At 26.1% G+C, this 17,446-nt stretch overlaps 1 protein-coding gene and 2 non-coding genes across 4 annotated transcripts; all 3 read left to right on the top strand.

Moving 5' to 3' along the window:
* Positions 1 to 431: 431 nt before the first annotated feature.
* Positions 432 to 548, top strand: Trnal-caa (transfer RNA leucine (anticodon CAA)). Its single transcript has 2 exons — positions 432 to 469; positions 503 to 548. It is a non-coding gene; the product is annotated as a tRNA-Leu (tRNA).
* A 1,074-nt stretch (positions 549 to 1,622) lies between these two features.
* Positions 1,623 to 1,739, top strand: Trnal-caa (transfer RNA leucine (anticodon CAA)). Its single transcript has 2 exons — positions 1,623 to 1,660; positions 1,694 to 1,739. It is a non-coding gene; the product is annotated as a tRNA-Leu (tRNA).
* Positions 1,740 to 2,605: 866 nt separating this feature from the next.
* LOC145744727 (uncharacterized) lies at positions 2,606 to 16,548 on the top strand. Of its 2 annotated transcripts, XM_082562659.1 has the most exons (32): positions 2,606 to 2,739; positions 2,821 to 2,877; positions 3,097 to 3,367; positions 3,809 to 3,938; positions 4,146 to 4,273; positions 4,541 to 4,654; positions 5,061 to 5,182; positions 5,501 to 5,533; positions 5,960 to 6,190; positions 6,695 to 6,823; positions 6,919 to 7,037; positions 7,289 to 7,435; positions 7,614 to 7,778; positions 7,956 to 8,067; positions 8,256 to 8,384; positions 8,493 to 8,654; positions 8,918 to 8,994; positions 9,324 to 9,467; positions 9,585 to 9,753; positions 9,964 to 10,131; positions 10,337 to 10,545; positions 10,622 to 10,736; positions 11,122 to 11,373; positions 11,498 to 11,658; positions 11,869 to 12,013; positions 12,504 to 12,734; positions 13,002 to 13,145; positions 13,520 to 13,797; positions 13,993 to 14,194; positions 14,583 to 14,774; positions 14,890 to 15,057; positions 15,496 to 16,548. In XM_082562659.1, the coding sequence occupies exons 1-32, from the start codon at positions 2,716 to 2,718 to the stop codon at positions 15,721 to 15,723; spliced, it is 4,956 nt and encodes a 1,651-aa protein (XP_082418785.1). In that variant the 5' UTR covers positions 2,606 to 2,715; the 3' UTR covers positions 15,724 to 16,548. The 2 variants fall into 2 exon arrangements, with proteins under 2 accessions (XP_082418785.1, XP_082418786.1); XM_082562660.1 differs by lacking the exon at positions 5,501 to 5,533.
* Positions 16,549 to 17,446: the final 898 nt, after the last annotated feature.

Raw genomic sequence — 17,446 nt, 5'->3', positions numbered from 1 at the left:
AGTCTTTTACGACGTCTTATAGACAATATAAAAAAATTATTCACAAAATAAATATAATTTTAATATAACCTTTAACTATTTGTAATGAATAAGAAAAATATTTCACATTTTATAAAATTGATTAAACTCAAATTGATTAAACTTTGAAATCATTTATAAAATTTTAAACAAATTCACGAAATGCTTTTAAAACAGAAAATCGTAAATCAAACTTGTAAATTTTACTACTTATTTAAACTTTTTCAAAGTTTTAATTGCGTAGGTTTAAATAACAAAAACCTTTTCGAAAAAAAAAAAAATTGTGTTATTATATACTTATTTACAGTAATATAAAAACTTAATATAATAATTTAAATATAAAAATAAATTTAATTAGTTTGTGAAATACGTACGTTGGTGGTATATATGTAAGAACGTAATGAATTTGGCAAGTCAGGATGGCCGAGTGGTCTAAGGCGCCAGACTCAAGAGTTAATTCTTCGCCGTCATGCGGTGTTGGGTGTTCTGGTCTCCGAATGGAGGCGTGGGTTCGAATCCCACTTCTGACAAATGTTTTATTTTTTTTGTTAAAAAAAAATTAAATAACTTTTAGCAGTAATTTCAGATATGTTAACTAAATTGTATATCGTTTTAACATTAAAACTAATTTGAAATTAGTTTAAACATTTTTTTCCGATTAAATTTGCAGATGACGAAATATTTAAAACAAAAATGCATTGCTATAAAAAATGTTACTTTTTTAAAATTTAAAACAATGCATTACTAAATTTAATTTTATTTTGGTTGTTATAACAAAAGCACTAAAACAAAGATTAAAACAATTATAAAGTGATTTATTTAAACAAAGGAGTGATTTTTCTATTGTTAAGAACAACTTCTAATCGAACAAAAAATAATTAAACACGTTTGTTGAGTAATTAATGTAGTAATTTTGTATCAAAAGTTATTTATTTAAATGTTTTTAGAAATGAAATCAACTTTTTGTATAATTATCAGTTGTGTTGTGGGTCAAGTAACCATGTCATGTTTTGCTATAAATCAAATCATGTAGGAAAATAATATACTGTGACATGCTTTAGGAAATGGTATTAGTTTTCCATTTTTTTGACGATAAAAAAAATTCCAGAAAAAATCATATTTTCTGTAGATTGTTATTTTTTTACTCCTATTCTATAAATGAATATAAATAGACAATTCTTTTATACTATGTAAATTTGAACACGACAATTTCCAGTTTTTTTTTGAATATACTGTAGCTAATATTGCGTGGTTATACATTAAAATTAAACTTTTAGTAAAGTTAAATCTATTGACTTGAATTTAATATAACTGTGAAGCAAATGTGTCAGGATGGCCGAGTGGTCTAAGGCGCTAGACTCAAGAGTAAATCTTTCCTTTTATACGTTATTGGGTGTTCTGGTTTCCAAATGGAGGCGTGGGTTCAAATCCCACTTCTTACAATTTCTATTTTAATAAAATAAAGGTTTATTTTGATAAAAGTAAAATTAAATACGATAGCAACACAATATCTTTTCGTTAGATCCATTCAATTACCTGGTTACAATATAACAACCGTTTGCTAAATTTTTACTTGTCAATGTTGTAATATAAGACGAACATGTGTCAGGATGGCCGAGTGGTCTAAGGCGCCAGACTCAAGAGTTAATTCTTCGCCGTTATACGGTGTTGGGTGTTCTGGTCTCCGAATGGAGGCGTGGGTTCGAATCCCACTTCTGACAAATCTTTTTACCTTTATTTAAATTCTTTTCAAAAGTTTATAAATACTTTTAATTAACTGAATATTACATTATTTAACTTATTTGGCATTTTTTAATAAACAAAATTGTTACACAATTAGCTGTTGGTTGGCGCTAGAGATAACAACTTGTAAAAAAGATAAAAACAAACAGGCTGCTAAAACTTTTTTAAAGTTTTTAGTTTAACTTTTCTGTTTTTAATGTCTGGTGTTTGGACCTGTGATTTGTTTTAAAAACTTAAGTGTAGCGCTTGTTATGACATTCAGCATTTTTATAATTTTAGTTATTACTTAAACTGTTAAACAGAACAACGAGATTTCAACCAAAACAATAACACCCGACTCTAATGTCAGCACATGTACAGCAATCGCTGTGCTGACATTGGGTATTTTATGTTTTGGCTTGGATTCAAATCTCATTGCTTTCATTTTTTCTGATTGACGTCTTTGAGTAAGACATTTTAAAACAAAATTTTATAGCGACCCAATATATATATATATCTTTTTTGTATATAATTTATCCTTGATGTGGGAAAGTCGAATGCGCGACTTAAACATGGAGTAACATCAGTTACTCCAACCCAGCCTCAAGTTGTCTTTAGCAGTTTGGGATATTATAGATTATAATTCCCCAGTAATTATGCTGCTGATTAAGTGCTGGCTCAGCAGGAGTTCATACCGTTTATAGCGCCTTAGTCAAGGACCCTACAGCATAAGATCAGTGGGGATTAAACCCACGACCTCATGGTGGTGTAGCAAGTGTTCTTACCACTACACCATGCCGCCAGTATTTATAGTCTATTGCTGTTGAAAAATAATTATTAATGTGTTTTTTTTAACTTTTTTGACAGACTAAAACTGAACAAATAAATAGTTTAACAAAAAAATTATATTAACCTTTTTGTGTTTAAATAAAAAGGAATTGATAAAAGTTGCTTTCATTTTAAATAAGAAAAGAAATGTTTAATCGACTAAAGAACTTGGTAAGTTCAAAAATTTTTTGTGAGAAATAAAAATGGAATTGGTTTTCACGTTATTATAATTGATGTTTTTTCTTATTTTAGGGAAACAAAAATACTCGCCCGCAAAGAAATTCAGATGAAAACAGTGTAGAGCAATCTGTAAGTCAAATTTCATTTGTTTGTTATGAAAACAATAACGTTTGTTACTTTAACCTAATATAAAGGTGATTACATCAGTTTTGAATACATTGATTAAAGTGATTGATTATTATTGACAATTAGTTTAATGCAATAGGACTTGCATAAAATTTCTAAAACTGAAATTTAGTTAAAAATTTACGTATAATATTTTTATAAATTAAGTATTTACAATTTTAGGGGTTTATTTGTCCAATATGCATGAAAGGATTACCTTCACCTGAATTATTACAACAACATTTTGATACTGATCATTCAGTTGCCGACCCCCCTGACAATGTTGCACAACAACAAAAACATTCTCCAGTTCACCACCAACAAAAGCAACAGCCACCACACTCGCTACAGCAACAGCAACAATTTGTTCAACAACAACATTTACAACAACAACATTCACAACAGCAAAGTCTTCAACAGTTTAATAATACTTCAAACTATGGTGGTGCCCAAGGTTAACACATCTTTTTTTATGTTATTTAAAAGTGACTTACGCCTAAACTTTTTTGCTCAATATATAACTTATGCTTCAAATTTATTTATGATAAACTGCTTATCTTATTTTTGATTGGTTTACATCTGTTATATTATGGTACCTAAAAAAAAACAGGATCGCATGTACTAAGTGTATTCTAAATGGGTAAGAGTTGGGATAGGGTTTAATCCATGTGTTTCTATCTTTTTATTTTCTTTATGCAATTCAATATAATATACATTTAATCCAATATATTTTATAGATACCATGTTATAACAGGTATAAACCAATTGAAAATTAGATAGCCCAAACTTACCTTTTTACTAAATCTCTTTTTACTTGTTGACTCAAAAGTTTCGGAAAATGGCATATAAATTTAAAATGGTCTTAAGTTAATAGAAAATTATAATTTGTTTGTAGATGGTAAGATAAGTAATGACCATCTCACTTCAAATAATCACACTGAGGCACCAGTTCAACAAATTCAAGAAACTGATGGAAAAACTGTAGAAATAAATGGAGTACAAGAACCTACAAAACCTAATTTAATGTAAAGAAATGTTTTAGTGTTTTTACTAAGGATAACTAGAGTTTTATTTTGGTTTTAAGATGATGATAAATTGAAATTTTATATTCAATAAATTTTTTAGGTTAAATTGGTTAAAATCAAAGTATTTGTTTTTAAAAGTCAATACAGTAGTTTATAAAAAAAATTTAATATTAAATATAATGAAATTTAAAAAAATACTGTTTGCAGAAATGATGTTTCATTAGAGGAGGAGGTAAAGGACCTTAAAGCCTCATTAAGTGAAGAGAAATGGTATTCTGCTGAACTTAAAAAAGAATTAGAATCACTACAAGAACAAAATACTAAACTATCAGAAGGTTGTTAACGTTAAAAATATTAATTTTTAAGTTTTTTGACTTGTTTTAATTCTGTAGGGTATGGTTTAATTAATTGTTTTTGTCATTTTAGCTTTAACTTTTTACTTTTAGGGCTATTTTGTTCTAAATTACACATTTAAAAAATTACACATTTGTTTACTTAGCTTACTCATATTTAAAATAATCGGCCAACTAAAGGTAGTAAATTCATAAGATTTTCGTTAAAATTGTTTTTTTGTTTTTATAGAAATTTTTATTCATTTACAGAAGCTGATGTTGTTAAGCAACAAATGAAAATTGCTTCAGACACGAATGAAGAGTTAGCCAAACAAAAACAAACTTTAGAACAAAAAGCTTTGAATATGGCACAAACCATAGCAGGTAAAATCTTATAAGTGTTCTTTTTAATTGGAACTTGAGGTTTTTTATGTAATGAATTTTTATTTTTGTTGCAGCACTAGTGTAATGTGTACTGCTTACTCTTATTATTTGTATACGTAGAATGGAATGTTTACTTTAACCATAATATTAAACCCGGCTTGCATGGTATAAAGTTTTATATTTGCGTAACAGCAATTAATCTATGTTACATTTTGTCGTTGCTTTCAATAAGTTAAATACAAATATATAAAAACAGATTCTTTTGTTGCACATTTAATTTTTCTAATGCAAAAAAAAAACAATATTTTAAAGCAATTGAAAGTAAATTTGATTTAAAAAGTTTTAAATTTGTTTACTTATTTTTATGATTTTATATTTTTAACTAATGGTTTATTTTTTTATATAGATGTTAAGGCAAGCAAAGATGAAATAAATGATTTAAGAATTTCAACATTGGAGAAATGCAACAATCAAGCGATTGAGCTCGAAAAAGCTGCAGAGTGGGTTCGGGACCTAGAATCTCAACTGGTAAATTTTTAATTTAATCTTTAAAATTTTGATTTAGTTTGGATGAAAAAGTTTGCATTTTTTAACTACATCATGATAAATTTTTATGACCTAAGAGTTTTCTTTGAAGTCTATTATGTTAACTTTAAGACTTTAAAGACTTAATATATTTTTGATTTAAAGTTTTTTCCAAACCATAGCTAGGTTGCCTAAGATGAAATTGATATAAATTGTACGAAAAAATATATTTTGCAATTTTTATAGTCTACTTTAGGTATCCAAAATCACTAAAATAATATTTTAAGATTTAAAACACATTTAATAATTTTTATTTTTTAGCCTGTTGGCACTACATTAGAAAGTTTAGTAAAGGTATTTTAACAAAAAACCCTAAATAAAGCATGTTATTATTTTCATATTTTTAATTTTTCTAGAGATTTTATGAGGTATGTGTAATGTGGTATAAAAATGTGTGTGTTTAAAAATCAGAATAATTTTTTTTATTGTAAACAATTCTGTTGATTGAAGTTGGAATTAAAATAGTTTTAAACTTTAATTTTTTCATAAAACAAATTTAAATTTTTCATTTGTATTATAAAAAAACTTTTGATTTTACCATTATACAAAAAAAAATTGTTTAAACTTTCAGACCTTTATACATAACACAACATTGATAACAAATCAATCAATTTTATTTAAAGATACAATTAAAAAAAATTTGTTGCAATTTTAAAAAATTAAACTTTTAAATCTTTTTTTTTTTTTTAAATTATGTTAAAAATAAAATAATTATTTCAGCTTCAAAGACCTGGTGCTGATGACGTTATGGTGCTTAAAAAAGAATTAGTCTCAGTGCAGACTTTGATGGATCAACTTACACTGGATATGGAGAAAAAGAGCAAAGAGCAGGAGGAGAAAAGTGAGAGAGAGAAAGAGGAGGTAGAAAAGGAAAGAAAGAGATTGCATGAACTCTTGGAAGAAGCAAAGAAAAAAGAGAAGGTAGTGCAGGAGGAATTTGATGCTTATAAGGTAACACAATTTTAGAAGTTAATTAAAAGCTAGGGCTTTACTCTTTTTTTGGTGTAATTAACAAAAAAACTGTTTTGTATATATTTTTATTCTCAATCTGGAAGGTCGAATGTGTGGCCTGAACATAGAGTTACAAAAAACTGTTTTGTGTATATATTTTTATTCTCGATGTGGGAAGGTAGAATGTGTGGTCTGAACATAGAGTAACAAAACTGTTTTGTATAGGCTATATATTTTTATCCTTGATGTGGAAACGTCAAATGTGTGGCCAGAACATAGAGTAACACCATTTACTTCTACCCAGTCTTGGGTTGCCTGTTAATATTTCAGTTTGAAAATAAGGATTACTTGAGCTAACATTTGCTATGCCTTTAAAGGATTTTCAGATATATGTAATCAATAAACATTTGTTATTTATAGGGCATAAGACTATTTAACAAAAAACTGGTGTTGTTTTTTGTTTAAACTTTTGTATTTTAACAAAACACTTGTTTCGCATTTTAGTTGGAGAATAGCAGACTTAAGGAGCAGAACAAGGAAAGTGAATTAGCCAACGACCAGTCAACGATTCAACATCAACTTCAACAAAGTCAACTTCTTCAACAACATGACGATCAACAAAACAAAATAAAGGTAATTTTTTTAGTTCAAGAAAAAGTTGAAAAATTTGGATACCTGTAAATCCTTTTATTAAAAAAATACCTAACATTTTTTTAAATTTACAACAGGAAGAGTTATGCAACGTTCAAGAATCTCTTTCAAAAGAACAAGATTTTTCCAAATCTTTACAACTAGAAGCCAACAAGTTGGAAGAAGAAAAAGTAACGCTTCAAGATGAAATTAAAAAGTAGGAGTTTACTTGTTGAGGCTTAAATGGGATTTATTGAAGCACAATTGTTTTGCATTTTTATATTAACAACAATAAATTTTTTATTAGTTTTAGAATAATTTTTTTTTAAAGTTAAACCGTAATTATTTAAAAAAATGTAAAAATACCACGAAAATATGGTAAAAATATATATATGGAGAAAAAATATATATCTTAAAATTTATTTTTATTTGTATATTCTTCTAATTATATATTAATATTATTTCAAGATTAACCCAAAGTGCTTCAGAATTAAACGAAAATCTAAGTCAAGAAAAAAACAAAATACAACAACTCGAAAACAATGCAACTGAATATAATCTTACTATTGATAATGTTAAACAAAGCATGGTGGATTTAAATAAAGAAATGGGGAAGTAAGTAGAAAAAAATGAGTAAGTTAATTTATTCAAATAGTTTTTGATATAAGTTGGCCTAATTTTCTGGTTTAAATTAAAACATTGTACTTATATAAAAATGTTTAATTTGTTATTGGAATACTTTTTTATCTTAAATGCAATTATAATTTTTTTTTTAAATTAATCTATTTTTCAGTGTTTCAACTAATCATAAACAAGAATTATCTGACAAAGAAAAGGAGATTGAAAACATGAAAACTCAATATGAAAAGTTAAAACTAAACAATGAAGAGAATTTAGATATTATTGAACAAGTTAACAAGAAAAACAATGAAATTAGTTTAAAATATGAAGATCTAAGGCAAGTCTTCAACAATTCTGTAATTATAGCTACATAAAAAATATAAAAAACATTTTTCTTTCTTTTTTAGAGTCAGATAATTATATTCGCTTTTTTTAAAGTTAAATAAATAAAGTTGTTTTTTACAATTAAAAATATTCTTACTTATTGTTAAATTTTTTATTATTATTTTATTAGAAAAAGCAACAAAGATTTGGATTTAGAAAGTGGAACTATCAGACAACAACTTGAGATGGAAATTACGCAGATTAATATTCAGATTGAAACACTGAAAAGTGAAAAAGAAAAAGTAAAATGTGTTAATGAAAAAAATAAAATATTGTTTTTAAATATTCAAAAACTTATTTTACCAGAAAATTAAACAATATTGGAATAAAAATTATATAGTTAAAAATTCTTGATTTTAAGATAACTTTTATAATGACATAATAATTTTTTTTCAAAAAAGGAACTAATTTTTTTTCAATGTTGGTTTAGATGGAAGAAGAAAAGTGCACCATGTTAAAAGAGTGGGAGGTAAACAGAAGCAAGAGTGAGGAGCAAATTGCTCTTGGAAAGAGCACTCAACTTGAGCAAGAGCGAGAAATTATGGAACTCAAACTTAAGGTTTATAAAAAGAACTTTAACTTTTTAATTAGAATGATAATTTAAAAACAAAAAATTTTTAAATTACCTTTTAAATGAAATAAATTTGTTTTTTTATAATTTTTGTAGAACACAAATTATGAAGAAAATCTAAAAAATGAGACAAAGAAACTGGAAAAGATTGAACTTGAACAAAAATCAAATCAAAATGAACTAAGAATTATGCAAGAAAAGTTTGCTGAACAATCAACCGAGGTTGCTCTTAAAAGTCAAGAACTACAAACATTAAAAGTAACTTTTTATTTTTTTGTTAAATTTAAATTTTTTTTTGTAATTGATATTTTCATTAGTGCCTTTTAGGTATAATATGTTAAAGAGTTTATTTTTTTGTAAATTACAGCATTTTTAGCATTTTTTTATATTTTAATGTAAAACTAGTTTATAAAGCATTTATTAGTTGCTTATTTATTTTTGATTTAACATTTGTTTTCTTTAATTTTTTGATGTAAGTAGTTTTAAATACTTTTAAGACATAATTAATTTTTTTTTTTCAGGAAACTGTAAATGTTACATCTACCAAATTAGAAGAAGAAATTAGTAGAAGAGAATTGGCAAATGATGAAGCTAAAAAGTAACTTTTTTAAGACAATTATCTTTTTTGTTTTACTTAAGTAAATACATTAATAAAATGTTTTTTAAAAACAAACTAAATATTAACCATGTTATCTTTTAGTTAAAAATTGTAGTAAAATTTTGTCATGTCAAAACTATATGTTTGGATTTTTGTGTCTGTTTAAATGACAATCTATTTACAATTATTTTTTAAAGTATTTAGACTTAAAAAGATTTATCCAGTGTAAGCAGTAGGAAATAAACCTAGGACCTTCTGCCTTATTTAAACATTTAAACACTATAATTAGAAAAATAATTTTTCGATTAAAAACAATTTTCTTTTTGTAGACTTCGAGAGGAAAGGATTACATTGATGGCAAAGATGGAGGCAGGAGAAGGAGATGAAGCAGCGAGGGAGCAAATCCAAGAAGAGAACAAGGAGTTAAGAATGCAAAAGGAAGAACTAGAAGACAAATTCAGAAGTGAAATGAGGTTAAAATTTAATATTTTTATTATTTTTTTACTAAATAACTTAAACTATTTTAATAATATTAAATTTTAGCGATTCATTTTTTTAATATCTTTTTTTTAACAATCTGATTTTTTTAGCACTCATGAAGAGTCCAATCGTTTACTCACAAGTCAACTCAATGAATTTAAAACCAATCTTAAAACCATTCAAGACAAACTTGAGTTAAGTGAACAGAGTTTGGAAAAACACAAAGAATTAGTTAACACTGAAAAAGAAAAGTTCGTCCAGCTGGAGGCTGACTTAAAAGTAAATTTATTTCAATTTTAAAATTAAAAAATCCAAGATTTTAGAATTAATTTTGTTTTAATTTTACTTAAAAAAAATGTATTTTTCTAAAACTTTTAAAGATTGATTTTTATTGTTAATTTTTGCCTCCTTATTTTTTTCTTGAAGAAAAATGTTTTAAAATTAGTAAATTTGTACTCGATTTGTGTTACAGTTTTTAATTGCATTTAGTTGAAGGGTGAACTTCTCATGACATCACAAACAGCAATTATGACTCAACGATCTGATATGGAAAGTCATTTAAACTCTGTCCAAAAATCATTGTCTGAAAAAATTGCCGAGTTTGAAAAATTAAATAAAGAAAATGTAACAAACAAAAGCTTATTGGAAAACATGAAAGTAGATATTTTTGCTAAATTTTCAATAATATTAATATTAAAAGCTTCGTTTTTTTAAATAAACATTATTTTTGTTACAAAATATAAACATATTTTGTTTAGGAAATTTTACAAAGTTTTTAAGTTTTTAAAAATTTTAACAAAGGATTTACTAAAGAATTTTTAAATTATGCTATTTTTTGCTCATTTACTTTTTTTTAATGAAGGCTGAAATGAACACTTCTAAACAAGATCATGTTATTGAGCTAACAAAGTTAAAAAACAATCTCGAAAACTCACAATCTATAATCAAATACTCAGAAGAGGAAGCAGAAAGGTGGAAAAAAGAGTATGAGGAGGAAAAAGAGAAAGGCGAAAGAGAGAATGGGAGAAAAAGGGAAGAACTGGAAAGTTTAGAAACAAAAATGAAAGAAAAGTAAGATTTATTTATAAATTTGGATTATAACCCACCTGTGTGGATGTGGTCTTACAAAATTCATATTTTTCTGAAGGGTTTCTTCAATGCAACTTGTCATCACAAATTTGAAGGACAATTTAAAGGTCAAGGGTGATGAGGTTACCAAAGTTCAAGATTTACATGGAAAACTCACACTAGATTTTAAAGAGGTTCAGATTACAACATCTTATAATTTCTAATATTTTTATAATGCAATTAAATAATGAATTTGCTTAAATTGTTGAAATAATTCGTTTATTATTTTTAATGTAAAATATTTATTCTTGATGTGGTAAGGCTAAAATCACAGCCTAAACATAGAATAACATTTGTTACTCTGACTTAATCTTTACTTGAATTTGGTACTTTGGCATATTGTTGATGATTCAATAATTAATCTGCTGATTGTTTTTTGGCTTGATTTAGTTTATTAGAACACTATTCAAGAAGACTACTGCATGGAAAACTGTGGGAGTTGAACTCAAGACCATATGTAGTAAAGACAAGTGATCCAATTACTTTATACAATATCATAATATTTTTTTTTGTTTTAAGCTGAATGAAAAACATGGAAAACTTGTAGAGAATCATCAATTACTTAAATCTGACATTAAATTAAAAGAGGACAAACTATCAGAAATGGAGGTCAATGTTACCCAAAAAGAGGCAGAGCTTGAGAAGTTGTCAGCCAACCAGGTGAAAGAAATGACCTCATGGAAAGAAAAAGAGAATGTCTTAAAAAAGGAAATGGAAATTGAGAGGAATGATATGTCGAAAAAGAACAACATTTTAACCCAAGAAATTAAGGTAAAGTTTTAGTTTATTAGCAAAAGATACAAAAAGTTAGGCATGTTTAAAAAACTTAAAAAAATAAAAAATTTTGAACTATTTTTAAAAGTTCTTTTAAATATATTTATTTTGTTTATAATAGGAAATACAAAACAAACTGGAAAGTGAAAACTTATCAAATCTGGAAGCAATTGAAAAACTAAAATTGGAAAATAATGAATTGCTAATTCAACAAACAAAGTTAAACGAACTAGTCTTGGAATTAAACAAGTCTAAAACCGACTCAGAAAATGAACTTTCCAGGTATTTGTGGGAGTTTATTATTTAATATTCTACTTTGTAAAACATAAAATTATCAGACTTCGAAAAATTACAAAATAATAAAATTTTTAGTTTTTGAATTAAGAAAACTTTACATTAAGTTTTTTAATTTTAAGTTTTTTTAAATTAGGTTTTTTTATTGTGTTTATTAATTCTAAATTTGTGTAAACTTTTATTTTATTTTTTTTTTAGATATTCTTTAGAATCTTCTCAAAATGTTAAAATGATTACCGAGTTGGAGGAAAAATTGAAGTTTGCAAAAGTTGACATTAAACTGAAGGATAATCAAATAAATAATCAAAACGAGGCCTTAGACATATCAAAATCTGATTTAAAAGTAAGATTTTACATATCAATTTCTTTGGTGTTTATTGGTACTAATTTTATTTTTTCAAATGGTGTTTGTTGGTAAATTGTTTTTTTTAGTCTTTTTTTGATTTAATAAATAGTGTTTTGGTTTATATTTTATTTTACCATATGGTAATTATGGATACCTTTTTTGGTTTACTAAATGGTGTTTGTTAGTGCCTATATTGGTTACCAACTGGTGTTTATTGGTACTTTTTGTTTTACAAAATGGTATCTGTTGTTTCCTTTTTTTGTTTTACGAAATGGTGTTTGTTGGGGTCATTTTGCTTTACCAACTGGTGTTTATTGGTACCTTCATATGTTTACTGTATGGTATTTGTTGGTTCATAATTTATTCTACCAAATAATGGTTTGTTTGTACCTAATTGCAATTTTTTTTTTGATGGAGAAAATTTAAATCTGTTTTTATATGAAATAGTAAATAAATTAAAAAAAAAACTTAACTAATTTTTTTGCAGAGAGTCAACTCTGAGTTAACTAAAATCACTCAATTATTAAACGAAAAAGAGCAACTTTTCCACAAAACTTCACTCGAATTAAATGACTTAAAACTTAAGTCTGAGCAACTACAAACAAGCGATAATGACTTGAGAGAAAAACTCGATTTGAGTTTAAGTAACATGAGTCAAAAAGAAAAAGGTTTCGAGATTAAGATTTTGAAAAATAATGAAATGATATCACAACTGGAGGTTCGTTAACATTAACTATGTAAATTATTGAAAATGTTTATTTTATTTATTTTTTAAAACTTTCATGTTTTACGAAGACTTATATTTTAGTTTAAATTAAAGAGCTTTGTACTCATATAGCTTATTTTTACATTAGCTTTAACATAAAACAATATTTATTTTTTTATTTCTAAAATACGAATATGTGCTGTTTTTTTTGTAAAAATTGTTATATATATTTATTTAGTTAAAATTTTAAAATAAACTTTTATCTTAAATAAATTACAGGAAAATTTAAAACACAAGAATATAGACTGCAATGAACTAAACGAAAAACTTGCAGAAATAAAGGAAAAACTAAATTCAAGTGAAAATGAAAGTTTAAAACAAAAGCATGATTTAGAAGAAAACATGAATTCATTAAATATCCAGGTAAATAATTTTATTGCTATCTCAATTTTTTTTTATTATATTAATCCATACTTAATATCATTAGGATATGGTAAACATTTTTATTTTAATAAAAGTTTAAGTTATGTGTGAGTAATTGTCTGACTAAAAAAACAATCAATTACCTACCCTACAGACTACATTATCATAATATGGTTACACCTAACATATGCTTGAATAGTTTACATTTATCGTTCACTAATTTCTATTATATATAAATAAGGGATACTATTTCAATTGCATTGATTCTATGAAATCTTCTAAAAAAAGATGTAAAGTTTTTTTACTGTGCTCAGTAAACTATACTAATTTGTATTAGAAGATAATTTGTTACTTTAATTTTTTATGTATCATAGATTAAAGCTGCCAATGAAGAAAAATCCGACTTTGCAGAAGAGTTATCAAAAAAAGAAATCGCTTTAACCAAACTTGAAAATCTTCTTAAAGAAAGCAAGTCTGAACTTGACAGCAGTCAACGAGAAATGGAAGAGAAAAACCTGTCTCTAAAGAGCATTCAGGAGGAAATTAATGAGAAAAATAATACTATTGAAATCAAAAATGAGGAATTAGAAATTGAAAGACAGAAAACTCAAGAAATTGTGGAAGAACATGAAAGAAAATGGAAAGAAGAAAGGTAATTTTTAATGTTATAATCTTAGATTAAAAATTGATCTAGTTATTACGAAAAATTTAGAAAAAATTTAGATTAAAAATTTGACTGTTTAGTATGACTCTTTAAATACTTATTTAAGTAATATACTAAAAACAAATTTAAAAATACTTATTTTGACTATTTTTAAAGTAAAAAAAATTTTAAAAATTTTTTAAGAAAAATTCTCTTGGAACAAATCGAATCTCTCGAATCTGCTCAAAAACTGCTTATCAGCCACAAGGTGGAGTTGCAGAGCATAACAGATAACCTGCAGGAAAATGTGGAACGCGAGAAAGTTGAAACCAGGAAGTTGGAGGAAAAGTGGAAAATGGATCTTCAACTGAAAACTGATGCAATTTCTCTGATCAGAAAAGATTTGGTAAAATAAAAATAAAATTGTTGTAAAAAATTGAATATAAATAACATTTTTATATTTCTGGTTGAATAGTATTTTATAATTCATATATAGAAAGAGCTTGGTGGTTGTTAAGTATGTCCAGTTTATTGGCTTACAAAGTAAATGAAAATGCTGTTTGTGGTGTGCAGGTAACTTATCAGTGGCAAATATTAGTTAAGAGTTGCCAGCATATCACGACAATAAAAATCTCTTAAAATACTTTTTGTGGTGTGCTGGCAAGTTAGAAAGGCAAATATTGGGTTCAATCGCATAAAATGCAGCTGTTAGTGCGAGCTTTTAACTAAAATAATTAAAAACAAAATAGTTTAAAAAACTAAATTTTAATATTTTTTTTTATCTATAATTTTAGGATGAAAGAGGAAGAGAACTTGAGAGATCTGAAGCAGAAAGAGTCGTGAGTGAATCCCGGCTCCAACTCGAGATTTCTTCATTATCTGAGAACTTAAACAGTGTGAGATCAGAGTGGATTACGACATCACAGAGCCTTGATAAACTGAAAGAAGAAAATGTCGACTTAAATGGACAGATTGTGGTATTACAGGTAAAAATTTAAAATTTGTCAATTTTGATGATCTTTATTTGTTTTAAATTTTATTGTGTTTCACTTTTTAAAATTTTTATTTTTTGTGTTTTACTTTATTCTTATTTATTTTCAGGCTGCCCAGCAAAGTGATGCAGACGAGCGTCGAGCTCTACTACAACGTTGTTTAAACTCGGAACAACAAATTGATCAACAAATATCGAAAATTCACGAACTACAGAAAAAACTCGACAATACTCAATCAGCCATGCATGAGTTAGGCAGAGAAAATCAAGCACTACAGGTTAGGGTTATTATTATTTTATTTTTAAAAATCAAAAAAAAGTGTTTATTTTTTTATGTTTTTTTTTGATTTGGCGTTATTATGTTAGCAATAACATTATATGGTTAATATAAATAGGTAACCAATTAATATAAACCTTTGTAAAAGTTATTTCTCTTTTTCTGAAAAAAACAAAATATGGGTCTTAGTTTTTTTCTATTTATTTATTTATCTCTAATGTAGAAAGTTTGACTTTGCAGCCTTGACATGGAGTACCATTAGCTACCACAACCTAGTCTTAAATTTTACTAGCAGTTTGGGATTTTATAGATATCAATTGCCCGATAATAAAAATGCTGATTGATTTTGGGCTTAGTAGGAGTTTATATCGCCTTTGCCTTATTTAAGTTTAATGCAATAAAAATTAAAAAATTTGAACAAAAATAATTATATCTCAAGGTCAAGCACACGACCACCATTTCAAGACAATGGGCAGATGACAAAGTTGCAAACAATTGCAAAGCCTGTGGTCGTAACTTCACGCTGACAGTCCGAAGGCATCACTGCAGACATTGTGGTGAGATTTATTGTTCTGAGTGTTCATCCCGTTCTGCCCAGGTGGCTGCCTCTAAAAATCCTGTTCGTGTTTGCGAAAAATGTTACGACGATCTGTTGGTAGCTAGTTAAAAATTATTTTTGCAAATTTTTTTGATTTATTAAAAATGTTAAACAGCTTATCATAAAGTGGTTACTATCATTATTTAAAGATGAAGATTTTATTTCAACAAATTCTCTTTAATTAATAAATTTTTATTTAACAGTAAATTGTAATAAATTTTGGATACAATTTCATGTTTTCTAGCAATGTTTTATTTTGATTTTATATTTTTTCATAGTTTAGTTTAACAAGGAAAAAATATTGTTTTTAATTTATTTTATCAAGATATAATATATTTATTCAACATGTTGCTGTTGTTTATCCCTATATCGTCAAAGCATGTTATGTATTACACCACATTTTGAATATCAAATTTAGAGGATCTTATATACTAGTATATTGTTGCCATTCATATACATATATATATTATGATGCTAGAGTTTATTGCAAATATATTTCATTAAAAATTTCTTCATTAGTTTTGTTTGTTTATTGTTGAATTTTAATTTTTTTCACTGTAAGTTGTAAAAAATGGTTGTTTCACTTTTAAAATTTACTTCTAGCCATTGTTATCTCGCATTTTTGTTTAAATGTCTCTCATTTTTTAAACTGTAACCAACCTATTATATCTTTAAACAATTTCACTGATTATTTAAAAAATTATTTAAATTTTTTTTTGAACAAAACCTTTTTGTTGACCCTATTAATAAATCGGTCAATTTAAAAAGTAACTTACTGTTCCTTAAATGCATTTTTGCCAATTATTAGAGTTTATAGTAATTTGTGTTGTGCAATAATTCCTGAAGTATTTGATTTTAAGGGCATGCAGTGATAAGAAATCGCTTTAAATACATTTTAATCATCGTATTTTCATTTTGGTTTATATAAAGATTATGTGTTAGGTTTACCTAACTTTTGATTAAATATAAAAGCTGATCTAGCTTTGGAAAATCTGATTTTTATAATTATTTCATATATATGATAGTATCACCCAAAATTGTTTTATATGGTAATTTCTTAAAAATTATTTAATACGGAAACAGAAACTTGATGGGCAAAATTTTTCAAAAATAATGGCATTGGGATATTGGCCTTAAATTTTATAGTTTGAGGTGGACGTATTTTACCTTATTAAATTTACAAGAAGCCCAAACATTAACCAAATCTACATATTTTTCCCTTAAGAATATAATAACTTAAATGTGGATAAACTCTTATGGAAAAAATACGCCACCAAGTGAACAAAAGCGGGAAATACAAATTTACAAAAATGCATTTAAAAAAATCATTTTTACAGCCTAAACTTTTAACAAGTTTTAAACGTTTTGTAATTTGAAACATTTTAATAGTAGGTAACTTGTATTGATACATTTAAAACATTTTATTTGCATATAACACTTAATACTAACATCAAGGCTAAAAGGTAAACATAGTTAAAGGAATGTAAGTTTTTGTTACCACTTTTCTTTTGTTTATTTTAATGCGAGCGTCCGCCGTTTAGTCTTGCGTTGATCTGAAATCACAAAAAAGTGCGTAGAAGCAGATTAGCGATAATGGCTTATCTCCAATTTTATTATCTAAGTATATGCAAAATAAACATGCGATAATTGCGGAGAAGATAGGTATTTAACAAATTAGGCGATATGAGATATTTTAAGCATTTAAATAAACATTTAAAAGAGAATTTGTACACACAAATTGCAAGCATTTGGTTATTGACTAATGACTTAAGCATTAAGAACTGTCAGTTTA

This window comes from Corella eumyota, chromosome 3, assembly GCF_963082875.1.
Source record: "Corella eumyota chromosome 3, kaCorEumy4.1, whole genome shotgun sequence".
NCBI lineage: Eukaryota > Metazoa > Chordata > Ascidiacea > Phlebobranchia > Corellidae > Corella > Corella eumyota.
Note: the sequence above shows the minus strand (reverse complement) of the source record. Positions and strands in the feature narration are given on the sequence as shown.

Bases quoted from the DNA above. Each gene is read 5' to 3' on its own strand.
- LOC145744727 (XM_082562659.1), top strand. From the start codon at position 2,716: ATGTTTAATCGACTAAAGAACTTG. The intron at 8,655-8,917 runs GTAACTTTTTAT...TTTTTTTTTCAG, and splicing joins AAGAACTACAAACATTAAAA to GAAACTGTAAATGTTACATC. The intron at 15,058-15,495 runs GTTAGGGTTATT...TTATATCTCAAG, and splicing joins GAGAAAATCAAGCACTACAG to GTCAAGCACACGACCACCAT.